Below are 27,124 nucleotides of genomic sequence, written 5' to 3'. Positions count from 1 at the left end.
ATTCTGTCAATAAAAACTCAGAGGCCGTGATCAGTTTCGCCACTAGAGGGCAATATGTATGTTATAAAAAGTGTCTGCCCTTGGTGGAACAATAGAGTCATATGATTGTATGTCATGTTTTGTTGATTGTTGTCTTGGTTTAATATATTAACTAATTATTTTGATCATAATTTCCAGTTTCAAAGATTATTTAATTTCATAACTCTGCACACTATATACCACACTGTTCTAATACATTTTGTTTATTCTTATTAACAGGCAACATTTAACTTAAGTGATTATTTCTAATTGGAAACGTTCATTCATTGCACTTTCTCTCACTGAATGATATCACACTTTGAACCACTGTACACCCAATTTAATTTATTCTTGTCTTTATTTAATTAACAGGTGATAATATATTAACTAATGATTTTTAATTAGTTGTACTTTCAGACATTTTCTCATTTAAAATCACCGCTGTACTAACTTGTCATTCGTGTTGTATTTATTAGAATCTGACGATGATTAAATATTGACTGAACATATTTTAAGGATATTTCAGTGTTTCTTTCATTTATTTTTAATATAGTCCTCTAAACCGGTGGGGTAAATTACTGCTCTAAATAGATTGATCTACCTTATTAATCATCTGAGGCAAATTATCTTTTTAATTAAATATGCAGTCCTTCATTAAATGCGGTGCGCTCATTTATACCGTGGGAGGAATTGTGTATTTTTTTAATGAGTAAATCGAATATGTTCAGCTTTGGGATGTGTACAAATAAACTAATCATAGTCTTAAGGCTGTTTTTGGTTTCATAGTACTGTGTCTTTATATGCAAAATGTAAAATTTACAATTTTTATTTAATTGTAAATACATCCCCAAAAGAAATGCTATAGACACATCTTGTGATGTTATGTAGGTGAAAGGGGAAAATGTGTCACCAATTTGTTTTTCCGGATTCACGTGGCGTGCTTCCGCATCACGTGACAAACCAATGCCTGGTCACGTGAACGCTCACCAGTCTCTTCTTCGCTTCCGTCAACTTTCCCGCGGCTGTTCCCAAACATGGCGGACTGCGAGGAGGAACAAAATCTGCTGGGAGCGGAGGAGGACGAGGACTCCCAGTCCGTCCGACCGGCGAGCAACCGGGCTGGGAGACCGCTTCCTGCAATCTGCGACCCGGCACACCTCTCGCACAGGATCGTTGTCCTAGTTTTTATGTGTTTCCTGGGATTTGGTAAGCTGTAGCATCCCAAGTGGATTTATAAACTTGTTGTTTTGTATTGATATTTGAACCTTCAGCTTCACCTTTAAGTGGGTGATGTCACATTATTTGAAAATTGTGTACTCATAGAGTTTTTTTTTTATCCAGGAAGCTACTTCTGTTATGACAATCCTGCTGCTCTTCAGACTCAAGTCCTACAGGTAAATTACATATTGACTATAAATCAGCATTTCACATTTAAAAGACTATTCTCCGATTAATTCTCATTACTTTTATTACTGCAGTGTATATGTATGGGTATGTGTCAATAAATGTGAAGGGGCTGCCTAGAGGGCACTAACTTTTGAAAGTGTTGCACGCATGGAAGCTGCACCCCAGTAACACACACACACACACACACACACACACACTGCCTTTGCCAAGCGCTGGTGGTGACATTTTCAGACGATTGCAAACATTGTGCCAGCGCTTAACAAAGATGCGTTCAGGGACATCTGGTCATTACAGAAATTGTTGTGGCAAAAATCCTGCGACCCACTGAAAACAGCTCCAGGGTGGCGACCCACAGTTGACAATCACTGCCCTGCAGAAAACCTGACAATCATTAACAATATCCACAATTAGGAACACAACATGATTACACTATACCTGAAAAAGTGTCAGAAGAAGCTATATTTATTTATTCCTACCACTTCTCCTTAGCTCAGCAATTACAAATTATCACTTCCTGTGTTCACAATTTGTCTAAAACAGAAAGTAAAAGAAGCTAATATTATGTATGTAAAAAATAAAAGCAGGAGTAAAATCTGACAGAAAGCTATAATAAATGAATGTACAAATATCCACTGTATAATACTTATTATATTGCAAAATAATGGATGAATGAATGCAGGAATAAAACATAACCAAATACAACACAACATAACATCAGACCTGCCAACATGCATATATTTTTTGCACACGGCACAAACTAGTGGACCCTTTTCCTGAGAGATGAGGAAAAGACACATATGCATATGACAAAATGTTGAGTTCATATTTGATTGTTTGACTTTTCCTCTTAGTCCATTCAATAATTTGACTCCATATATATTGATATGCTAAAAGTATTTGGTATGTCAACATACAGAAATGTATGTCAACATACAGAAATTAAAAATGAAATGTTGGCAGTACTTGTATTTTACTTCTTGTGTTTAATAATGGTGTATAAACAAGTATGTGTGTCTTTTTTTAAGGATTTGAGCCTGAACACAGCTCAGTTCATGCAGCTGTATGCCTGGTACTCTTGGCCCAATGTCATTCTCTGCTTCTTTGGTGGCTTCCTGATTGACAGAGTCTTTGGCATCAGGTATTACCACCACATCGCTATCATGTCACCTGTCAAATGATTTTCTACTTACATGCTGTGATCTCATTGCAGACTGGGGACCATACTTTTTTCCCTTTTTGTTTGTGTTGGACAGGTAGGTTTTATAATATTCATCCTCAGTGTAGCGACGATTCAATTTTAACTTTTTTTTTTTTTTTTTTAAACAATCCAAACAGGTAATCTTTGCTGTTGGAGCTATGGTGAATCGGTTTTGGTTGATGGAAATTGGACGTTTTATATTTGGGTAAGGAAATGATTGTTAGTCTTTTACACATTAACAATAAATGAATATTATGTGTGAATGTGCCCCCCCCTCAACGATGTTCTTATGCTGATTTCACTTTGGGGTAGAATTGGAGGGGAGTCTCTGGCTGTGGCCCAGAACACATATGCAGTCAACTGGTTTAAAGGGAAGGAGCTCAATCTGGTGTTTGGCCTTCAGCTGAGCATGGCTCGCCTGGTAAGAACATCACGGACGACACAAACAAGTCAATACTGTAATCCCTCGTTTAGCACAGTTAATTGCTTTCAGACCCAACATATGGGATTCTGTGGTAGTTAGACTATAAAAAATGGTAATTGTTTTATTTCATTTGAACATGCATCAGATTACAATTGAGTGCATCACATAATCAGTTCACAGCTCCACATGTCCAAAAGGAGTAGGAAGAAGCAAAACTTATTAAATCCTACCCCTTCATCTGGTACTTTTAGAAATCAGTAACTGTTACATTTGTTCACTTCCTGCTTTCCTAATATAGTTTAAGTTTTTTTTTATTTTTATTTTTTTAATTTTTTGTCCCGTACCGAAGTACGAGGTGATATGACCATACAATGACACACAAAAAACATGTATACAATGTTCTAAATATAAATATTTTCCATCTTCTTTAGTAACTGAATGTCTTGTGACACCCTTTCAATTAACAATACATGTTCATAAATATGTAAAATTTGCTGAGAATTTAATTTATTCTTTTAATTTAATCATGGGCCGCAGATTTATTAATATATTTTGGATGTGTGTTGTGGTGAGGGATGACTGTAAAGCATGTAAATATACACTTCTAAGTCTAATCATCTATCTGCTCTGGTCTGAAGGGCAGCACAGTCAACATGAACATCATGGGCTGGGTTTACAACAGAGTGGCTCTCCTCGTCGGCCCTGTGGGTTACACCACACTCGGCGTCTCGCTCATGATAGGTGAAGTACCAACCTAATGTGACAACATTCACGCTATCCTAGAGTTACTCCCGTCTTTCTAACAATCTCATATGACAGTGAGCAGAAGTGCCAAGAAGAACTGAAAGTGCTGATTTGCGTGAATCACATCAGTCAGAGGAAATACTCTTAGTCTAAATGTTCAAGAATAATCTTTTGTTTTTACAGTGGGGGTTACCATTTAAACAGCACAGGCTTTACCAGTGTGTCACTTCAGAAATGCTTCACTACATTCACCCCCCCTGCCATATTTATACATCCCAGTTTAATCCTATTTTCATTCTTCAGCTGCTGTAACCTGCATATTCTCACTAATCTGTGCTCTGGTGTTGGCATTCCTGGACAAAAGAGCGGAGAAAATTCTCCAAAAGGAGCAAGGCAAAACAGGTAAAGTACTCTATGTCCAAAAGTGTTGTTTGGACCCTCAGAGACATTTCTTGCCTTCTTGACAGTCCCTAATGTGCTTTAGCTATAGTATTGTGCTGTCTTGTACAATATTTACTTACGGTAATTGCATGGATGTTTTTAATTGCTTTACACTTTTTATCTTGAATGTCAGGTGAGGTAATTAAACTGACCGATGTGAAAGACTTCCCTTTCCCCCTGTGGATCATCTTCATCATTTGTGTGAGCTACTATGTGGCCATCTTCCCTTTTATTGGACTGGGGCAGTGAGTATTACACAATGCGGAGGAGTTGCTTCATACATCTTATCCTATTATAGTCAACAAAGTATGTGTTTTTTCATATAATATACGTAATGCCAGACTAGCACACCTTATCTTGTAGCTTTTGTCACCAATGGGCACCAGACACGTGAGGCGACATCGCCTCTTGTCCATATATTTTCAATGGAACCTGGGCGCCAGGGCGATTATCGCGGGTCACCATCCAGCAAAGCGTCAAACCGCATTTGTGCGTTTTAAATTATGTTGTTGTGCATGTCATGGTGCACACACTGGCTTGTGATGGACTCCCAGGAAGTTAATCAACGTCACGCAGACAATGACCAATCAGCGGGCCTTTCACTGATCGACCAATGATTGGACAGGATGCTATTCAGTACTCGCTTGCAGGAAAAAAATAATACTTGCGTGCCGATTTTTTTAGAGCTATTTGCTCCAATTCGGCGATGAGTTTTGCCAATCGCTGTGGTTTGTTGCCTCTTGTGGGTGGCGCCCATTATTTGTTGATAGTTAGTGTTGTATAATCACTATATCTTCCAACTTCCTGTCTTTCCACATGGTATGTAATGCTGATAATAATAAGCCACATTTCCATTAGGTTATTACTGCAATATAGTACATGTACATGTGTGACAGGCCTCCTGTGGGTGGCACCAGAAGGCTTGAGGAAAATAATGTATTGCGTTCATCCTTCACAGCATCAATTATGGTTTTTCGAAAATATATTAATAAACACATACATTTATGAAAATAATACATTTGCCTAAATGAAGCCTTTTCAAGCATACCAGTACAGTATAAGGCATTCTGAAGACACATTCAAATAGTTCTACACTGGTCACGAGGGGCTCTAATTTTGTGACACAGGGTAATTTGGTGCGCACTAATTAGCATTTTCATGATTGAAAATGCTTTATTTAGGCTAAGAATAAGCACAATTTGCTTAAATATGTATATCCACTACAGTGATCATTTAATAATTAATTCATTTTTTTAAAGCGATTGCATGAGAGAGAGATGTTCGAACCGTGATGTAGTGAGGGATGACTGTATAGTTTGTCATGATCATGACTGTCGTTGCCAGTCATTTTGTCTTTGTGTGGTAGTGTGATACACGCCAGGAGTAAAATGAACACAATGCCCACGTATGCAGTAGGCTCAGTGGCACAGCCCCACATTACTATTAAGCCACAAAGGTGGTTGGAGGCGGGAGGGGTCAGAAATGAAAGGTGGTTGAAAATGACTTGCCATTGAAAGAAATCAACTCTGAAGAGTCACTTAGAAACTGGCACAGCTTTTCTATCAGACACTGTACGTTACACAGCGTGACGGATGCAAGGCTGGCACTTCACATCATTCTGATCCTCCAATCACCATCTCGTCTTATCTACAGGATGCTCTTCATCCAGAAGTTTAACTTTTCCCCCACTGAAGCCAGAGCTGTCAACAGGTAAAAAAAAAAATAAGCCGCACAGTGAATATTTTATTTGAACTTATTATTTATAATTGTTTGTTTGCGTGCAAACTGCATTTCAGAGGAACCAAAGCTGCATTTTTACACTTTGAACTTTTTCAAGCTTTTTGTTGATGAGTGATAATTTGTTCATCACTGAGGACATTTGCTAAACTGGGGAAATCGTTCCACACTTCCTCCACCTCCACCTCCCCTGCAGTTGAATGCATTCCTGTTTCTTTGATTTGCTGTTGTTGTTGTGCCTTTCTCTTAGATGACTTTTTCAAGTGAAAACTGTGGCCTTTTGTCTTCTTCAGTATTGTTTACATCATCTCGGCACCCGCCTCTCCCATTCTGGGCTTCATGGTGGACAAGACAGGGAAAAACGTGCTTTGGGTGATATGTGCCGTGTGCACCACACTCGCTTCTCACATGATGCTGGCCTTCACCTTCTGGAACCCGTGGATCGCCATGGTAACCGAGGAACTTGTCTTTTAAATGCTAATGCAAACAATAATTCACATTGTCAGCAAAATTGTAATGAACTGAAAATTGGATCCCGGTTACACGGTGAAATGCAATGCAATGCAATGCAGCTCATCAATGCAATTTACACAGTTTCATTGGCAACAGAATTAAAAAGTGTGCTGCAGATTAGTCTTCTGCACAAATGCGCCAATGACCATCTCCATTGGTACATGTCACCACTTTAAATGTTTTGTTTTCTTAAATGAAATTGTGTCCAATAATCCTCTGTTTATCACGGTCAATTGATTCTGGGCCTGCTTGTCATATATGTGAATTTTATAAATGGAATATTTTCATTATTATGGTATATACGACCCGTTTACAACCTTCCAAATAGGGTTATTAACATTATTAGAGTCCTCTAGACATGAAATAACACCCCTATAGTCATCTTTTATATTTGTATTACCCAACATAGTAGATTATAAGAGAAAATAACACCTTTAAGATGTAATAAAGCACATGTGGTGTTGTAGTAAATGTGTATGGTGATAGTAGAGGAGCGAAATGATGGGTGGAAGACAGGAAGTGACATTGGATGTTCACTTTTAAAAGTTTTGGCTTGTGGTTGGTTATGCCCGAAACAGTGATGATGTCTTCGACTACGGATTTTCATAGTCTAAACTAATTTGTTAGATTTTGGCCATGTTGTTGTTGTTGGGCCATATGGAAGCTCCTGACACAAGTTGCATTTCGCTTTCTACGTCACCTTTAACTTTTTGGTTCCACATTTTGCATGATTTATTTATAGCAGCCATTATGAACCAATACGTCCGTCCATGTTGACGGTCTTCCTAGCATTCAAAGCGACCGTTCACCTGAGCTCCTTTGGATTGTGACACTGTAGCGGGTGATTATTATTATACGTAGTTAAGTACAGGTCTTCTGTTTAAACCCACAGCTCATCTTTAATTCTTTACTAACACAAATTGGACTGTTTTGTAATCAAAATCGTCTCTAACAAAAACAGACATTTTGTGTAAAGAATTTGCAATTTCCAGCAGTTGTAATCAGAATGTAACAATCTTGATCACATGACATTTTGGGATGACTGACGCTGAGATTGATAGTTGAATCAGACTCTTCTGAATCAAAACGTTGAATAGTCAACTATTCTAAGACATCCCTATTATTGTTGTGCCTGTTGTTGGATAATGTAGTCCTACCTGCGTTCAAGTGTGGTGCTTTTCTCACCGAACAGTTACTGACACCTAGTGGCCAATATGGCGTACTGCATTCACAGTTTGTGTGCATCTTAATGCCTTAGATTTGTATTACCGGTATACTGTAGATCGGTTAACCATTTTAAAGCTTGAAAATGCAAAATTTGGTCATAAAAGAAAACGTGATAGACGAGGGATGACTGTATAACAATGTCAAAGTTAATTTTTGTGTTTTCCAGTCGTTGCTGGGTGTGTCGTACTCCCTACTGGCATGTGCCCTATGGCCCATGGTTGCCTTTGTGGTGCCCGAGCATCAGCTAGGAACAGCTTATGGCTTGTATGTACTTTATTCCTTTTGCAGTTAACTGTTGCTGGCTTTTACTGCCTTTTAATAATAATCATTGTAATATCAATCTTCCTCCCCAGCATGCAGTCCATTCAAAACCTTGGACTTGCACTCATCGCAATGGCGGCAGGAGCCATCCTAGACAACAAAGGATACCTGGTCCTCCAGGTCTTTTTCTGCATCTGCATATGCAGTCAGTGTTTTTTTTCCCCTCCCTTTCTTGAACTCGAAACCCTTTTTTGATTGACAGTTTGAGTTTTTTTGTTGTGTTTTGTCTTCTAGTTGCATTGATGGCCGTGGTGATGCTTTACTTTGTGGATTATCTAAGAGGTAGAATACACTTTTATCTTCCTGTTCTGTGATCATGAAGCGCACCCTTCCACTGCCAGTCTTCACTGTGTAATCGCTTCCATCTTCCCCTCTCTTATTCCACTGCAGGAGGGGATTTGAACCGGTCAGCTGCCGCCAGAGCCAAACTCCAGAAAGAAGCCACTTCAGATGCAGAGTGAGTACCGCCACTCTTCACACTCCGTTGCCGGTTTCCACCCACTCGCAGGCATCTTAGAAACATAATGAACAACCCACTCATCTAATCAAGTGGTACACGCATATTTTGTGACACTTCCAAGAACCGATTTACCCTCACCCGAACCAGCTGTTGAATATTTCATCCCATGTCTACACTCGCTGGTCACTTCATTAGGTATACCTGCCTGGCCTAATACATTCAAATGTAAGAACTCACATGTAATAAGGCTCAGTATTGACAATAAATAGGTACATTTGTAATATCCATCTAATAAAGGTAGCTAATATTATTAGAAACACATCTCAGTATAATGCAATGCAGTTCTACACCACTCCAAATGTATATACTTACTATATTTTCTATTCTATATTTTCTATATATTTTTTAAGTCGCTCCAGAGTATATGTAGTACCAGTCAAAAATGCAATGAAGAGGAAAATAACATATATAATAAGTCTCATTTTGGGGGAGGGTATAATGTTTCAGAGAAAAAGAGAAATACAGGTTACAGTAATAACAATAAAATGGAGAACAACAGGCTAAAGTAACATGAATAAGTGGTATGTTTACTGCTACTGTGTAACATATTTACAGTATTCAGATAACAGCACGTTTTTCAAGCACCTATTTGAGAAATAGTCCACTGTGGCCAGCTAGCTTTTACCCCACGATTAGCTTTTTATGTTTTCTGCCTTGCAGCTTTTCGCTGAGAATAGTCTAACCTGACAATGGATGAAACATGTCCTATGTTAAAATGGAGCAGATGTTGGTTATCACTACAAAACTGTAAAATGTAGGTCATTTTATTGATCAAATAGAACTTCATCAGCTGTGACGCGATCATTGCCAAAATAATTGCGTGTCTGGCAAACTGTCCGTGTTTAATTACCTTCATGACAATAGTTACGCAGAACAAGGCGGGCATGTTGTACAGTATAACACTGAAGCTTTCAATGTGCGGGCAAAGCGCACCCAAACGCAATCACAAGCTTTTTGTCATGCAAACATTCCCATGCCATTCTTCCAAATTAACGACACGCTTGTGAAACTTGTCCCACCACAAGGCCGATCTGGTCCGTCCCAAATTGCCATCATTGGCGGGGGCATCATAGCATAGTTAAGCGAGCAAAGCAGCAGCATTATAGCATCCTCCGAAGCACAAAATGGCGCCTTTGTTTGTCCAGTTTTCAAAATCACTGTTTTTAAGCCTAAAAACCTCCTGTATTTGGTGGATTTACGGCCAAAACGCATAGAAAAATATGCGGTTTTAAAATATTGGTATACCGTATTGGTGTGGATAGTTGTCTTTATAAGTTGGTGTTTCCATTGTAACTTTTCAGTGCTATAGGAGTAGCAGCTACTGGCACACAAGCCTAGAACGTTGGTGATGTAGAACATCTTCAGTTTTTGTTGGTGACATACATTTACCTAAACCATTCCAAAAACATCCATATTAGATTGATTGGCGACATCGGCTGGGCGTACCCCGCCTCTTGCCCAAACGTTTGCTAGTCACATGCTGGAGGCAGACAATGCTGATCTGTGGTTTGCTGGTTAGTATCACTATGAAAAGTGTTGTCACACATTACCTCACCCCGGGTTTATTTTGGGCTTGGAACGTAAAAACACAGTTCACAGTGCAGTAGTTGTCTTGGTGGGCGGCACTACTTTCTGTCCTCGTTCTTTGCATGAGCGTGTTCACAATGGGAGAAATTAGGTCACATCTGTTTATCTTCATCTGTTTTTGTCCCTTGTCGTACTTTATGTTTTCTATGTTTTATCTTGCTGACTAATGCGTCTCCTTGCTTTCATTGCTATTTTCCAGATAATGATGATGATGATGATGGTGTTGAGGGATCGCTCACGGTCCTGGGCGCATAGAGCCAGCTGGCCGCACTGCCCACCCCTCAGCTGTCAGTCATGAGCCGTGGGGGCGGGACTGTGCTACTGACTCAGCCCAGCGCTATCATCTGTGGCGCTTCCCCACCACAACTGACTGTCTGAATATAATATCTGGTTGTGTTCCTGTCAAGGAGACATTTGGTTTTACCTCTGATTACTTTATTATCCTGTTTTTATGTATTATGTTTTGCACACATAATTCGTGAATGTGATATTTTATGTTGGATAATAGGGCATTTGTAAATGTTAAATGCTCATCATGTAATTTCCTAATTATTTAATGTGCTCCTCACTGGTTTGGGGGTTCTTTGAGTACATTTTATACTGTCGAGTATGACATAAGAGGCACTTTTGTCTACATTTAACCACTATGATATTTTAGATTTTTGAGTATATTTGTCCTTTTGAGGACTGTTTTTGCTCATTGATCAATACTGCTTTTTATGTCAAACCAAGTAATTTTTCTATAAAAGATGGCTGAATTCAACAACTTTTAGTATGGTGATTTTTCCCTATCATCTGATAATCACAATTGAAGTTGTCTGCAGAGCTGCTAAACGTGGTAAACTTGTTATGCACAGGAATAGACGCCGGCTCAGTCAGCTGACGGAGGGCGAGTTGGCTAGACTGACACCCATGTCTGCTTTTGGCTTACGCAACCGCTACCTGTCCAGGCTGGGAACACAGGTATCTCACACACACACGTGCACACAAAACATCCAATAAGTTTCTTGTCTACTTCCTGGCGGCAACGTCGGGTAAATACACAGCATTATTTTAGGTGGATATTTGAAGTGCCATTTATTATCAACTCCTATAAAGTTGGATTCGGCAGCTATTGGCACAACACTGGAAGTCCTCCTGAACCCTTGGGAGTGAGACCAACCATAGCGGCGTGGGCATGCCTGGAGACGGGTCATGGGTGCAATACATTTAAATAGACTGATTCCGTGGGAAGCACGAAAGGTGCCGATTCTGGAAGATCTAGAAAGCTTTCTGTGCTGGTTATTGTGTATAGCTGCTCTATAGGAGTACACAACTCGATACAAAATACAAAAGTGAGCATAATAGGTCCCCTTTAAGTGTTCCTTTAATTTTTTTGAGCAGTATAATTTGTCAAGTATTGGAAACTGTAGAAGTCTACAAGTGAATAAAAAATACAATTTAGGTATATCGCATCTTAAACACCCTAATACTCGCACAATAAGCAAAAATTTCATGCATTTTAAACATCAAATACCAGGGGTCCCCAACCGCCGGGACACTGGAAAATTTCAGGTGCAGGGATTGGGGGAAGAAAAACAAAACAAAAAAAATATTAATGTGTAAATAACTACTTCAAATGTGACGTAAAAGCATATAATTTTAGGAAATGTTGGCCATTAAAAAAAAAAAATCCATTCCCATACCCAGTGCATGTTTATGTTTATTGTCGCAAGTGGCGACCCACTCTGTTTAATGGTTCTTGAACGCACCTTTGTGCATGTGCTCACTTTCTCCCCTTTATCGTTCACCTCATACTTTGTCCCAGATGCTGATACTACATGGGAATACAGATTTGATTACGCTATCGAGTGCTAATGGGCATCACGGTTATCAACCTTACTTTTAATAATGTCTCACACAATGTGACAAAAACGCATTTGGAAGTAATGAATGAAGCCTCTCCTCTGGTACACAAGGTCTTCATAGTGGACAACAGGGATTGATTTGAATGCCCCACTGATGTATTTGTTTATTTATCATCACCTCCACTGCTACAAATGAGATCTTATCCTCCATTTCCCTCTCTGCCCTCAGCTGCCAGGCCACTGCTCCAGCCATCTGTCATCGCTCGCCCACAGGAGCGTTCTGAAGTGATGCCCTTCATCTGGCTGTCTGCACACCTCTGGCACTTCAGCTATGTGACTCTAGACAAGTATGCACTGACAACAACAAGAAAAAAGAAAGAGGAGATGGCTGCCTCCAAAGTTTCCTTATTGAACTTGAAGATGTCACGTTTTACCTCCAAAGCACTTTCAGCCTTCACGTGGTAAGTCAGCTGTTTGGGTCACATGAGAGCACATCATGTTGTCTTTGTTGCACTTTATGCACTATGCAACACAATTACATAAATGGGACTTTGCACAAACGACAGAGGGTACCGACTCCTTCAAATGTCAGCGTTGGTGTTTTTTTTTATTTTTTTTAATTCACAACCTTGTTATGTGTCCAACTGCTTGTGGCTAGTCAGCACATTTAGCTTTTACAATCCCTCCAGGTTTTTATAGGTAGCCTTGCGCCAAATAGAATCAATCAAACCTGTTGCGTTTTAACTAATGTGTATAGACTAATAAAAGACTGTATAAACAGTTTGGACAGTTATTCCTTCACTTATCAGAAACGGAGGTACAGATCAGTTTGCACCCCCAAGGCCCAGTAAAATCTGCAATAATGAACGTGAACCCCATACATTCATTATAGCAGTTGTGGGAGGTCAGGGCCAGCACAGTCTTGTTTGCTGGCTGTACACACAGTAGTATCAGTAGCACTGTCCTCCATGACATTGTATTGCAAACAGTAGTGTCTCTCTTAGCTCCTCCCCCTCCAGTACGTGTATGTGTATGCTAGATTTTGTCCAATCAGATTTCAGCTTCTATATGTTGCCATTTCAGTGTAATCTGCCCAGGGCCTTCAGAATCAGGGATGCTGGCCAGTATCACTTAAAACTCTTACAAGAAATAGTGTTGCTTTCAGATTCGCCCAACAGGACCAGTTAGCAGGCGTACATTGGCATCAACATTTTACTTAAGCTTATGCCTAACGTAATGTTACTAGTAGAATGCATCGATCATCCCATGAACACGATGCCGGTCCGGTACAAAGGAGACAGACACGGAGTTGTTCATTGTTCTGTGTGTGTGTTATATGAATGAGTGAGTGAGTTTACAGTACGTCAGCCAGGGAAAGGGTTTGTTCACCACTTTCAATGGAAGTCTTCCAGACCAGTGCTTATGAGTATGATGTATTTTATTTAGTTTATTAATGTTTTTTTGTCATGTAATTGGATAAATATTGATTCTAAATGGCTTAATTTATTCTCTTCTTTTGATTCTGAACTACTTCAGATGATGTGTAAAAGTTTATAGCATCTATTTAATGATAACGGGTTAACTGCTGCTATTGCTATTCATGCCCAATTCTATAATGTGTTTTTGGATGTTATTGATGGAACTGACCACCTGCCACTGCGTTATAGGTTTCATTATTGGACTCTAAGGTGCCTTCTGACTGTGGGTATATTGCAATAAAAAATGCATCTCATCTTTGTAATATACGTAGGTGAAACTGCACATTTTATTGACATTTATATATTTGCTGATTTTCTTAAAATTTGTGAAATATTTCAACTTCTTAAATCTTCTTAAATCTTAAATCTTCTTATACATTTTCTTGACCTTATTTCAATGATATTTTGACTTCATCCCATATTAACCTAATTTAATTTTTATGTTGTTTTCTTATAGTCTTATGACTTTTATAAAATATTTTCTTTTAATATTCATTTATTCATTTTCTACTGCTTCTATATATATATATATATATATATATATATATATATATATATATATATATATATATATATATTAGATTATATATATATATATATTAGATTATATATATATATATATTAGATTATATATATATTAGATTATATAACATTATCTGGACTGCACCCTATTTCACTTTTTTATTTTAAATTACTATTTTTCCCAATATTAGAAGTTATTTTCTTCTTCATCGAAATCTTAATCTCCTTTATCTTAATATTTTCACTTTATCGTGAAATTACAGCCGTTTTTTCGCATTGCTTCAGCTTTTTTTTTGTTGTTGTAATTTTGCCATTTTACCATTTCAACTTTTTTCTTAAAGTAATTATGACTTAAAGTCAAAATCTTATGGATTATTTTGAGAAAAAAAATATTGCTGATTATGCGTTTGTTTTCTTGTAACAGAACTTTTTCTCAAACCAAATTTTTCAAAACTTTATTTGTTGTTTTGTTTGACTTAAACTATAAAGTCTTTTTCTTTAATATTTTAAAAATTTAATATTCTAAAATGACATTATTTTCCCTCATAATATCACAACTTTATTCTTTTAAAATTACAACTCTTATTTTTATAGATTAGAACATATTCCTCTCCATATTTTGACTTTATTTTTGTGAAATGACTGCAGATTTGTCTGTGTGTTTTTGGACTCCGCTGGCTCACACACCAGATTATGCCTGTACATTTAGAAGGAAATGTCATTTTAATGTTTTTCTCCCCATATTATTTTGTGAATTATTGAGGAGCACAGTTGTTTATAGGACATGATTGCCACTTCATCACTGGGACGTATTTCACCTATTCATAGAAATACCAAGTCCATTATTCACCCCTCAATTATATGATGCATAATATTAATATGCCATATCCCACAAGCCTCAGTGCATATATATGTTCCCGCTCCCGGTGCATTCCCAAAGCCTTACCATGCACATTCGGCGTGCACAATAATGCATGCAGTGACACGCTGTATAAAAACGCGCGCACACGCTCAGCATCCCATTGGCTGGGATATTTCCCCCCTCTCTCCACCCCCTCCCCTCCACCCCTTCCTCCAACCAAGTCAGGTTATCTCTCCGGCTGCTCCCGTCGCAAAGTGTCCACTTCATCAGTGACTGACTGCAGAAAGACAGAAAGGAGGGAAAGCACGCTCGCCAGTGAGAGGCATGCTGAGGAACTCCACGCACAGGTTGGTGCCACAACATTGCGCTCCGCTCCACGCACGTTACACCTCCACTGTGTGCTGACTTGAGCGGTTGTCCTTGCAGAGGCATGCACCCGGCGGGAGAGGAGGCGAGGATGCGTGTGCAGGGGCCGCGGGAGAGAAGACACCTTGCTCTGTGCATCAACAACCAGGTGAGACCCCCCCCCCCCTTTTTTTTTTGCGTGGATTGGATTTATGCAGTATAAAAATGTTTGAGTGGGTGGGTGGATCTCCTGTCTCTCTCTCTTTCCCTCTCTTTCCCTCTCTCACTCCTCACAAGCAATGATGTAATCCACTTTTCTGGGCTTTTAATGGGAGCAGGAAGTTGATCAGACCGAGGCTCATTGATTAGAATAAAAGCTACATAAGAAGAATCAGCACAGGGAGGACGAGTGGAGCCATTTGCACACTCAGACCTGACGTGCAACTTTAATTGCTCCGGATTGTGTCTCCCCTGTAGCTGACCTCTTCAAATGGATGCATTCAGTTTGCTTGGGGGAAATTGCCTTGGTGGACATCTCAGGCTTTGATGATATCTCTATGTTTACACTATTGATGGGTGCCCTTTACGGCTTGGAAAAACTCCAGAAGAAAAGTACCTCATAAATCCAGGGATTATTAGATCAGTTTTTCTTGTAATCTGCAGCAATCTAGTACTGAATGTTTCTGATTTATTTGTATTGCAACATGTTTGTATGTGCTTTGCATGTGCTTCCTGTGAGGTGCACAAGTTCACCTGCTTGCAATGAGTTGCTGAATATTTAATGCCAGTGATGTAGTGTTGCGCATTATTGGCGGCTGAGGATATTGAGCTTGTGAGCCGTGCGCGCACTCTTCCATCACAGCTTTTTGACTCGCACTGCAATATATTACAGTGCCACGGTGCAACACACATGCACACTCACACTTCCCGACGCTCGCTTTAAACTTTCTCATTTTACTCTTTGGGATCCGCTCCAATCCATTTCCACTGACAGCGGAGTTTCATTATTGTATATATCTAAAAAGAGAAATGACATTTCCCAAATTTGACGCAGCTTAACTCCATGTCAGAAGGAGTTCACCTCAGTGGAGGACACTTCCTGGCCCCCGAGAAAGGCCTATAAGCAGTAATCGGTGTGTGAAATATGAGCGAGGAGATAGAAATGCAGTTTATTGGATATAGAGGCTGCCTTCACTTGCTGGTGTCTATGCCAGTGATTCAGGTTCATCACTCAGGCGTGGACCCCCACCAACCCCTCTCCACTTCACATCATCCGGACCCCCCCACTGGGACGAACATTCATCTGTCCGGCTATTACCCTGTAATCAATGAGACAGCACACTTTTTACGGCTAAAGGGCAGGTGTTGTTAACCATTTCACGCCGAGCTTATTTAAGCGGCGTGCCACAGGGAGGGGTGGACACCTTTTTAATGGGTGGGGTGGGGGGTGGGCTGCAGCATGAAATACACCGTGCGGGTGGCATTGTTGACGCAGCACTTGTAGCTGGAATGATGAAGTCATTCGTCAAGATCATCCCGCAGGAGGTGATTCAAACCCGGTCCCGGCATGCAACACTTTAAATCAAACCATCAGGAAACACAGATGCTGAAAGTAAAAGGATGTGCGTGGTGGGGGTAGCATGTTACTCAAGTGTAGTACACATTAATGCCGGTCAAAGATCTTCCTCACAAGGGTCGCCAGCCAATCACAGGGCACATATAGACAAACAACCATTCACACTCACATTCATACCTATGGACAATTTGGAGTTGGAATGTGGGAGGAAACCGGAGTACCCGGAGAAAACCCACGCATGCACGGGGAGAACATGCAAACTCCACACAGAGATGACCGAGGGTGGAATTGAACCCTGGTCTCTTAGCTGTGAGGTCTGCGTGCTAACCACTAGACCACCATGCCGCCCCTTTCGGACATGTGTACGTTTATATATACATAGGTATTTTTATTTGTGTTGATTTATGTTTGGTTTGTTGTGCTTTGGATGATGTTCGAAATAAAGAAGGAAAAAATAAAATAAAACTAAAATAAAAAATAAGTGAATTATTAGTGAATAATTATTATTAGTTCATGATTGTGGATGGTGGGAAATTTGGGGGAGAACATGCAAACTCCACACAGAGATGGCCGAGGGTGGAATTGAACTTTGGTCTCCTTGAGGTGAGGCCCGTGTGCTAACCACTCGTCCGCCATGCAGCCGTTGTGGTTCATTGAACAGACAAAAAAAATAAAGATCCGATGTCCGTGAATGCACCTCGTGTTCTTGTCTGTGCCATTCACTTGCTATACGGTGCCCCGAGCTGCGTGCCGTGTTCCTGGGTGACTTTGTGAAGCTTGACCTTTTGCACTTTAAACAAATATTTCTACTTTTTTGTCGTCTTTGTAATATATTGTCTTTATCCTCACAATATTTTTACTGTATTATTGTACTAATATAACTTTTACACAACCTAATTTTGCTAAAATGGCAACTTTTTTCTGTTTTGTTTGTTTCTCATAAGATTACATAGCTGATATAGTTCATCTTCAAACAGCTAAAATAATGCACAAGGCTAAAAATAACCAATTACTTGAAAATGTCATCCAATACTTCTCTACAAGAGAGGAGAAATATGATCTCAGGGAAGAACTACATTTGAAACACTTCTATGCTAGGACTACGTTAAAAAGCCATAGCATTTCAGTATGTGGAATCAAACTATGGAATGGATTGAGTAAGACCATCAAACAATGCACAACGATGAGCCAATTCAAGAAACAATACAAGCAGTTGATGTTTGCTAAATACAAGGATGAAGAGTCTTGAACCAGTCATGATGTGCTATACATATCACTATATTGATACTATGGTATCCATTATGTCATTGGATGCTCATATCACCTCCTACTTCGGTACGTGACAAAAAAAAGAAAAAAAAACGTAAACTATATTAGGAAAGCAGGAAGTGAACAAATGTAACAGTTACCGATTGTAAAAGCTTGACTAGGAGGGATAAGGACGTGAAGTTGGGACTTGGCCTTCTGGCCGACACACAGCTGCAGATATCTGCTGGAGAAGATATAAAGAGAGAGACAGCATCTCACCATTGCAGCTCATGTTGTGTTGCAAACAGTCTTCTTTTAAATACAAGATATCTAAGTTGAGGCAAAAGTTTCAGTTGAAAAATGTGGATCACCTCTTTGAGCAGTGATGGTGGGTCCTGCAGACCAACCAGGTGGTGGCAAAGTGTCACTACACCTGTAAAGTACTTCTTCAGCATAGTAATGTTAATAATTATAATAATAATAATGACACTGTAGCTCCACCAATTCCAAAACCTCCTGCTAGTGTGAATTTGATTTCTATGATTTGGAGTTAATATGTAGTATTTATTTAGTAATTATTAGATTAATATCAGCTATAATTCACCACGGGCTGCACAGCGGTCGAGTGGTTAGCGCGCAGACATCACAGCTAGGAGACCAGGGTTCAATTCCACCCTCGGCCATCTCTGTGTGGAGTTTGCATGTTCTCCCCGTGCATGCGTGGGTTTTCTCCGGGTACTCCGGTTTCCTCCCACATTCCAAAAACATGCTAGGTTAATTGGCCACTCCAAATTGTCCATAGGTATGAATGTGAGTGTGAATGGTTGTTTGTCTATATGTGCCCTGTGATTGGCTGGAGACCAGTCCAGGGTGTACCCCGCCTCTCGCCTGAACCGAAGACAGCTGGGATAGGCTCCAGCATGGTGATGATGATGGAGACATGTACTTTAAAAGCTTACTTGTGCAGTGCTTCTAATTTTCTTTTTCTTTTTTTTTTTCTCCAAGCTTTTATTCACTTCATAATGGCGACTTCCGGCTTTAGCATATCCAGAAGGTCAACCTTTTTCTGCTGCGCCATTGTTACCCTTTTCTTGGCAAAAAAGCCTGAGAAAGGTGCAAGGCGTTTGGGTAGCATTGTATAGCCTAAATGCAACCCTAAAAACCATGAAAACTCAAACCAAAAGGGAGCATTGAAGACTTGCAGCTGAGCGAGAGATGTGCGTCTCATGCTCCTTTCCTGTGGATTGTATATCATGCTGGCATTTCATGCTTTATTATCAAGTTATTACCATCCTCCGGTGAATGAGTTTTCTACCAAAAATAAAACAAAACAAAGAAAAAGCACTATTGGGTGGGTTTTTCCACAAATGATCCAGAAATTTGCAAGGTTGTGGATGCTGAATCTCGAACATGCTGTTTACTGCAAATGGAGTGTTAGGAATGGAATATTTTCCATTTGCTTTAAACAAGAGATGTTGCCTGTGCACACAGTTTGTTCTCCCCTGCATGCCTATCGGGTTAATTGGTCACTACGAATTGCCCATAGGTATGAATGTGTGTGAATGGTTGTTTGATTATATGTGCCCTGTGATTTTTAGGGCTCCAGCATAACCTGGCGACGAGGCCATCGCACTAACTTGCATACCCACACACTTGCCTAACATCCTAATATTGAAAAAAGTGGCATTTACACCTACTGTACTATCCCTCTGAAAAAAATAAAATAACACGGAACAGGATTCCTCTACGGAGATCGATTGGACTTTGCTAAACCGCTAATTGCTCTCTCCAGTGCTGGCATTATAATTGCAAACTGTCCTTGAGACTCCTAGATTCATTCCACAGCTGTTAGAATAAAATCATCTCGGGTGATTTCAACAATTTAACAAGCCTTCGACATTTTTTGTTGAAAGCAGAGGGAAAATATTCCATTCCTATCAGCAATGTTCTGCTGTTTTTAGAAATCTGCTGCCAAAATGCGCATCCCTTTTGAAATAAACTCCTGGGCCAGCCTGATGCCATCCATGGTAGCCTAATATCTCAAATAATCATGATTTACTCAGTAAAGGATTTCATGTGTATCCAATGAAGTATCTGAAGTACCCTGAGAGAAAGCGACACACGCACGGATGTGGGCAGCTCATCACAGCCGCCATGTTTGTGGTCATCTCTCTGTCGTGACCGTGCCTTAAAGGGTGAGAGTATCATCACGCTCTTTGATCAGGACGGGGCGTGTGTATGAGATCTTTGAGAGCTTCCCTCCCTCACCATATGTTAGCCGCAGCCGCGCTCCGACGGTAAATAGTAGCATAGGGAATAGTCTCAAGTGCTCCATTTTGCATTTTGATAAGTGTGTGATCATGTTCTCACTCTCCTCCACTCCAGGATGTCTCTTTCTTCTTCACGTTAGATATATGCCCTCGTCTTCCTGAGATATATGTGCCCCCCGTCCTCCTCGTATTTGCTTGCATGCACCCCACCTGTTTGCAACATTTAAAACTCATCTTCCTCCATCTTCATTAGGTATAACTGCAGGGGTGTGGAAGAGAGACACACTGGGTAGCATTAGAAATGTTACATGAATATCAATAGAAAAACAACATTATTATTTTTGTAAAGGCAACATTGTACATGTAACCAATATAGCGGTGTATACAGTAGGGGGGGTCCAAACTATTTCCAGAAAGGGTCCTATAGTGAAGAATGACAGAATATTTGATATTTTGTAAAGCAATACATGTAGATATGCTAATAAGTTATATATACTTCAAGAAAAAACACATATCAAAATACCAAAAACCATAGACAATATCACAGAATGGACGGGAAAGAATTTTGCAGAGACCCAAGCCCTTGCCCACGACCATATCAAATGGAATAGACTGGTGAATTGTTCATGAATGTGGTGCCCCTACGACCCCAAGGGATTTGTGAGTCGTGAAACGTGACATATTGACAATGTCTCCCCCTGCAGGCTGCTATTGTATTCACAGACCTAAAATGCGATTCCGCGTTGACTTTTGCATGAACTGTTCACATTAATGTGCATCTAAACTGTTGCACCCCCCCTTCATCAGTCACGTCCTTGTGAGCCCAGCTGCAGCTCAGCAGGTATTAGATGGATGCATATGTTTCACGTTGCATTCCAATCCTGGGGAGATTAGATTAATGCAGGGGTGGCCAAACTTTTTTCTACCGAGGCCCGAATACAAACGAAGGGTAACACGAGGCTGGGAAGAGCAAGACATAAGCGAGGAACAGGTAACAATCTGGCAACATGTTGACGAAACAGCATAGTTTCAGTAGTCCAGGGTGAATTGGTTTAGGTGTGCACAGGTTAGCTCCTCCCACATCAATCAGAGGTGTGCTGCAACAAGAAACAGGCAGGCGGCCGCAAAGCAGAAACACTTTTTGCTTCTTTTTACACTTTTTTAAACAAATATTTCAACTTTTTTGTCATCTTTGTAATATCCTGTCTTTATCCTCACAATATTTTGACTGTATTATCGTACTAATATAACTTTTACCCAACCTAATTTTGCTAAAATTGCAACTTTTTTTCTGTTTTGTTTGTTCCTCATAATATTACAACTTTTTTTGGATTACATATTTTAGTCTTGTTGTAATACTTTGCCTTCATTCGTGCAAAATTACGGCTCTTCTTCCATTTTTGTTGTTTCCTGTTTAATTTTAATTCTACAATGTACAGTACGAGAGCTATTAAAAACAGTTATGGGGCCGCACTTTGAACACCCCTGTATGAATATACGTATATATGTGTGTGACACCTTCTTGGTGTGATCTCAGTCAGGCTCACAAACATCATGGCGTCTGATTAGCCAGTCATCTGTTGCGTATCTATGCGGTCATGGATCTCTGTATTTCTTGCAAATGATTCTAATAATGCCTCCACTAATTTTTCAATCAGCAAATTACAAATCCATGCCGCACAGTGTTATTGATCGGCCCTTTATTATGAAATTGAAAATAATGCGATCATGTTGTTTACACACACGCCCAGCAGGGCAGCGTTGGAATTAATATTGACGTTTGCTGCAATCATACATTGTGCTTATTGATTGAATTCCAAAGCAACAAGTATTGTAGTTCTCCTGTCATCTACTTTACCGTGTCTTCTTCTCCTGTATAACTTTAGCAACTTTTGGTATTATCCTCTGCAGTGACCTACACGGTTATGGTTAGTTGTAAACACACAGATGCTGCATAATAATGATAGCATCTGCAAAAAAATGTTCATAAAAAATATCCAGACTGAGATTGACTTCCGATATAGGTGATATTCCATGTTTGAAATACTGCAGTATGAATTAAATATTCTATTATCTTGTCAGGGAGATGTATTGTTGGTATGCTGAATTAATAATGGCCGGTGCTTGATCTTCATCTATATTCTGATGTCATAAAAAAATAGTCTAGATGTTTTATCACGGATGTCAAGCTGTAATTGAACATCTGTCTGGAGGCTGCGGTTAGTACACTTGTTAATGTTCATGTAGTTTTCAATATTTGAATAATTACTGACTTTTAAATAGTAACAGTTGACTATACTGTACTTCCTATACTCTATATTGCTATTTGTAAATATTATATACCATATGTTTATATATGTCATGTCGATACTTTTTCATATATTCATATTCGATACTCGCCTATTTATCTTGTTTACACCACATTGCAACTCTTACTGTACGTTGCAGCGACTCGAATTGCCTGCCATCTAGCGAGCTAACTAGTTAGCCTCAAATGTATTTCTTCTAAATCTAAGCAGTCAAAAACTTACCACTTCCACATGTAATGAGAGGAGAACTTTTTGTGGGGCATGCCAATGGCTGGCTTCGTGACTTCATGCAGTGTTAAGGTAATGTCATGTAAGCTAATGTCTCAATGTTTTGTGTCTATTGATAATAGACCATCAGCAATCTTGATATGATATGACTGAATTTATGAAAACCCACAATACAGTGTGTGTGGGGGGGGGGGATAATCAAACTGTGATATTGGAAGAGATTACTGTATTTGTATTTTAGTTCATTCAGCTATTTTAATGCTTGAAAATTCTTAATTTAGGCAAATCTATGTAACTATGCTGCAATATGCACATTTCTTGTATAATAATAGGCCTCATTCAACCACAGAAGAGGATGGCTTATGAATTTTTATTTTTGAAAAACTGTAATTTGGCGAAGGATGACTGTACAAACATAGAATATATACAGTATAACAATTTTTCTAACAGTATAACTTCTCAGGGGACAGTACTATGGAAATGAAACTGGAGTAGTCAGCGTACAGTCTGTATAGCGATATTGATTCACTATTCATCGGAAATGAGATGGCACACATTGAACATAACAACGCAATAGTGTCTTGTCAACAGTCAAGCATGAGTTCCAGCATGTACTGTGACATTGTGAAGCAGAGCATGATACCCTCCCGTGGGGAACTGGAACACATGGCAGTTTTTCAACGAGATAACGAACCAAACTCCCGTCCAAGATGACAAGTGTCTTGCTGATGAGGCTGAAGGTGAAGGGGTCGCAGTGGCCAAGCAGTTCTGTCCACCTCAACCCAATTTACCAACTCAATATTTATCGATATATATATTTTTTTGGTGTGATCCGATGCATTTGATCATATAGTATACATCTTCTTGGCAAGCACAAATATGTTTGATTGAGCTATACTGCTCCTTTTCGTGCATCTGTACATATTCCCAATTAGCGGCATGGCAGCATCACCTCTTGGCTGCTTGACACGGTTGTCCCTGAGTCATTTACATTTGTGTGAACAGAGCCAGGATAACAGTCTTGTGACCAATAAACAGAAATACATGGTTAACTCCGATGGCTCTCAGTTGAACACAGACCTCCTGACGTCTGCTGAGGCCAAAAAAATCCTTCCAAGTTACACACCTCCTGGATTTTTGGAATTAATTAAAATGAATTTACTTGATCTTTTTTTGTTGTGGTCTCTCTGAGCAGGAAGAAGTGAAGAGGTATCACCGCTACTGCAATCACAGCGGAGGGCAAACAGCTCCGAAGGTGGAGAGGTAAGACTTTGCACACTACGTAGCCTCAAACATTTATATAGTGGAACATCTAAAATCACTTGCCACTGAGATATCCGAGCTTCGGATTGGACCTGATTGTACTCAAATGTCGCTCAAAGTGAACCACTGTCATGAATGGGGTTTTAAGGATTAAAGTTTAGGATCCGTTTGTGTGTGTTTTGCTTTTTACCTGGCTTTTTATCAGCCAACAAGTGTTTTTAAGTGGGGGGTGGGGGGGTGAGTGGAAGAATGTATTTACCTGACGTTACATAGACTCCCTCATAGAGATGAAACTGTATATTGGACAGTTTCACCTTTTTGTGATTCATTAATACACCCGTTTAATGCTCCCTCGTTTATGGCGGTTAAGTGGTTCCAGGCCTGACTGTGATAAGTGAATTTCCACAAGTCGGATTCTAACATTTGCTTGAATAGACATATTCCGCCTGAACAGCATTCATTTTCTATCGCTTATGCTCACGAGGGTCGCTGGAGCCTATCCCAGCTGTCTTCGGTTCGAGCGAGAGGCGGGGTACACCCTAGACTGGTGGCCAGCCAATCACAGGGCACATACAGACAAACAACCATTCACACTCACATTCATACCTATGGACAATTTGGAGTCGCCAATTAACCTAGCATGTTTTTGGAATGTGGGAGGAAACCGGAGTACCCGGAGAAAACCCACGCATGCACGGGGAGAACATGCAAACTCCACACAGAGATGGCCGAGGGTGGACTTGAACCTTTGTCTTCAAGCTGTGAGGTTTGCGCACTAACCACTCGACCGCTGTGCAGCCCCCGAATAGCATCATTTATGAATTTGTATATTTTTGATAAACCGTGAATGAAAACAAATGCTTACCAAGCTGCACCTTTTTTTCACACAGTAAATGTTGTTAACTGTCATCTTCCCGTCACTTCCCTTTTCATGCGCTCCTTCTTGAAGTCACCCCCAGAGGAGCGAGGGGGAGCCTGACAACAGGTCTCACCGCCGCGGGCAACAACAACAACAACAACAACAACAACAGCAACAACAGCAGCAGCAGGAAATCAAGGCTATTGTGTGAGTCTCACCTGTGGCTTTTTAAAATGTGATTACTTTCCTTTTTTAGTTTTTGTCATGATATCCATGTTTAATCAGCTTGCACGCGACAGGTGCTGCTTTGAATTGAGTTAAGCCTCTTGCCCGGCGAGAGACTGCAGAGTGACGGCGACATACAGTCGCTTTCCGAGGTGTAGCGGCGTAAAACAGCTCACGCCTCGGGCTTTTCCTTCCGTGAAAGTGGAGATTAGAAAGAGAAAGCCATTGTTTCTGTGTAGAGTTAATATGATTGGGACGCAGCCAGCTGAGAGAGATTTCCAGGGACGGCAGTGGATCAGGGGGAATGGAAGGAAGTGGAAAAGTGGAGAAAATGGGGAAGGAGGAAAGAAAAGAGGGAAGGGTATTGCTTTGGAGAGCTTGGATTTCTGCTTCTTGATTCAATTTGTTCCATTTGGTTCAGCTGTCTCTCTGCTTCGGCGGAGGTGAATGGGTTTCTCCATCCAGTAATTGATGCGACACCCCGCACTGGACCTCGGGGTTTGGGGCCACTTGGGGGATGAAAGAGTGAGGAGTGGCGCCCTCTCGGAGGGGTGGGGCAAATTGGGTGGGGAAAGGTCACAACATTCTCTCTTTTTATGTGTCCAGTCCAACCATTGGAGCAGATAGCATTATTGATCTAAATACCCTTACATGCTAAACAGACCTATTATTTGGCTTTATTTGATATTTTGTTGTGATTTCAATTTGGAGTGACTGGACCGGAGCAGGAGGGGATGGAAAAGAAGAAAAAAGAAAACAGAGGGAAGGATCCGGGGACAAGAGGCGGGCAATACAAAGAGAGCGAGGAACAACAGCAACTACAACAATTGCAATGACAATAACAGAACAACAGAAACAAACAGGACTACATAAGCAAATCTCTATAATGGTTATTAAAAACCATACTGGAGAGGACAAAGTATTAAATAGCCACAGTGATATTACTGAAATGAAGCCAAACATCCATCCATCCATTTTCTATACTGCTTATCCTCATTATGGTTGCATGGGTGTGCTGGAGCCTATCCCAGTTGACTTTGGGCGAGAGGCAGGGCACTCTGGACTGGTGGCCAGCCAATAATAAATTCATTCATTCATTCATTCATTTTCTACCGCTTATCCTCACGAGGGATGCGTGGTGCTGGAGCCTATCCCAGCTGTCTTCGGGCGAGAGGCAGGACACCCTGGACTGGTGGCCAGCCAATAATAAATAAATAAATTAATTACAAACTAATGAGCTGCATAATTTAGCCAGCCTCAATATATTGCAAGTAAATGCCTGTTTATTTTCCTCGTCGCTTCAGCACCTTGGCGCGTTTGGTCCATAGAACAATGGCACAAACAGAGTGAGCGCTTTTGTCAGTCATACTGTCTCTTTTTGTGGGTGGCTCTTGCCAAAAGAGTATGACCATCTCTGATTTAGACAACCACAGATGAGTTTTTTGGTCATTTCCAGTGGATAGTAAATGTAAATTGTGATAGGAGCTGTACTCTGACCACTGTACAGTTTCATATCTGCCGCATTTCCATTGAGAAGCTACAGTATACTACACTATACTATACTAATAAAAATGCCTGCCAAAATGTGAGCTGCTGCATGTCAGTGATTGTCATTTTGTTTTCTTCACCATCACTCAAACTTCCCTCACGTTTATATGTGCAGTATCCAGCGGGCCTGGCGTGCCAGCGTGTCACGCCGAGGGAGCTGGCAGGACCATGCCAAGAATGGAACTGAGGAGATGGCGCCTCCAGACAGCCTGGACGCACCTGTGAAGACCACCGACCTTTTCCCGGTAAGAAAACGACAAGCGAGGTGCAACGCCAGGCAGGCGACGGTAGCCTGGTGTGATCCTTATCTGCTGCTGCTCGAGTGGGTAGACTAATACAGAAGGGAGCACAGGAGGGAGGGATGTTTACCTTCAGTGTCATCTGGGGCGGCACCAGGGTCGCAGCGG

General features: G+C 40.4%; 2 protein-coding genes across 3 annotated transcripts in view; both read left to right on the top strand.

The window, feature by feature from the left end:
- The first annotated feature begins 1,005 nt into the window (after positions 1–1,005).
- Positions 1,006–13,709, top strand: mfsd1 (major facilitator superfamily domain containing 1). Of its 2 annotated transcripts, XM_058079873.1 has the most exons (17): positions 1,006–1,224; positions 1,360–1,412; positions 2,451–2,563; positions 2,636–2,678; positions 2,761–2,828; positions 2,936–3,044; positions 3,686–3,788; positions 4,095–4,193; positions 4,366–4,477; positions 5,886–5,942; positions 6,263–6,419; positions 7,876–7,973; positions 8,063–8,175; positions 8,265–8,312; positions 8,421–8,487; positions 10,995–11,100; positions 12,214–13,709. In XM_058079873.1, exons 1-17 carry the CDS (start codon positions 1,053–1,055, stop codon positions 12,271–12,273), a joined length of 1,578 nt encoding a protein of 525 aa, XP_057935856.1. In that variant the 5' UTR covers positions 1,006–1,052; the 3' UTR covers positions 12,274–13,709. The 2 variants fall into 2 exon arrangements, with proteins under 2 accessions (XP_057935856.1, XP_057935857.1); XM_058079874.1 differs by lacking the exons at positions 10,995–11,100; positions 12,214–13,709 and adding an exon at positions 10,337–10,931 and having other exon boundaries at positions 1,007–1,224.
- Positions 13,710–14,981: 1,272 nt separating this feature from the next.
- The window catches only part of schip1 (schwannomin interacting protein 1), a 266,272-nt gene continuing 254,129 nt past the window's right edge, over positions 14,982–27,124 (top strand). The window contains exons 1-5 of the mRNA XM_058079059.1: positions 14,982–15,193; positions 15,273–15,360; positions 24,018–24,085; positions 25,035–25,151; positions 26,833–26,962. Of these exons, the coding sequence (XP_057935042.1) occupies positions 15,171–15,193; positions 15,273–15,360; positions 24,018–24,085; positions 25,035–25,151; positions 26,833–26,962 (426 nt within the window). The 5' untranslated portion in view covers positions 14,982–15,170. The remainder of the gene's footprint in view (positions 15,194–15,272; positions 15,361–24,017; positions 24,086–25,034; positions 25,152–26,832; positions 26,963–27,124) is intronic.

This window comes from Doryrhamphus excisus, chromosome 8 (assembly GCF_030265055.1).
Source record: "Doryrhamphus excisus isolate RoL2022-K1 chromosome 8, RoL_Dexc_1.0, whole genome shotgun sequence".
NCBI classification, from domain to species: Eukaryota; Metazoa; Chordata; class Actinopteri; order Syngnathiformes; family Syngnathidae; genus Doryrhamphus; species Doryrhamphus excisus.
This window is presented reverse-complemented; position numbering and strand designations above follow the sequence as displayed.

What these genes read in the sequence shown, in the direction of transcription:
- mfsd1 (XM_058079873.1), top strand. Translation starts at nt 1,053, where the DNA reads ATGGCGGACTGCGAGGAGGAACAAAATCTGCTGGGAGCGGAGGAGGAC. An exon ending in CCTTTTATTGGACTGGGGCA is followed by an intron (nt 4,478 to 5,885) that starts GTGAGTATTACA and finishes TCTTATCTACAG; the next exon opens with GATGCTCTTCATCCAGAAGT. An exon ending in GAAGCCAGAGCTGTCAACAG is followed by an intron (nt 5,943 to 6,262) that starts GTAAAAAAAAAA and finishes TGTCTTCTTCAG; the next exon opens with TATTGTTTACATCATCTCGG.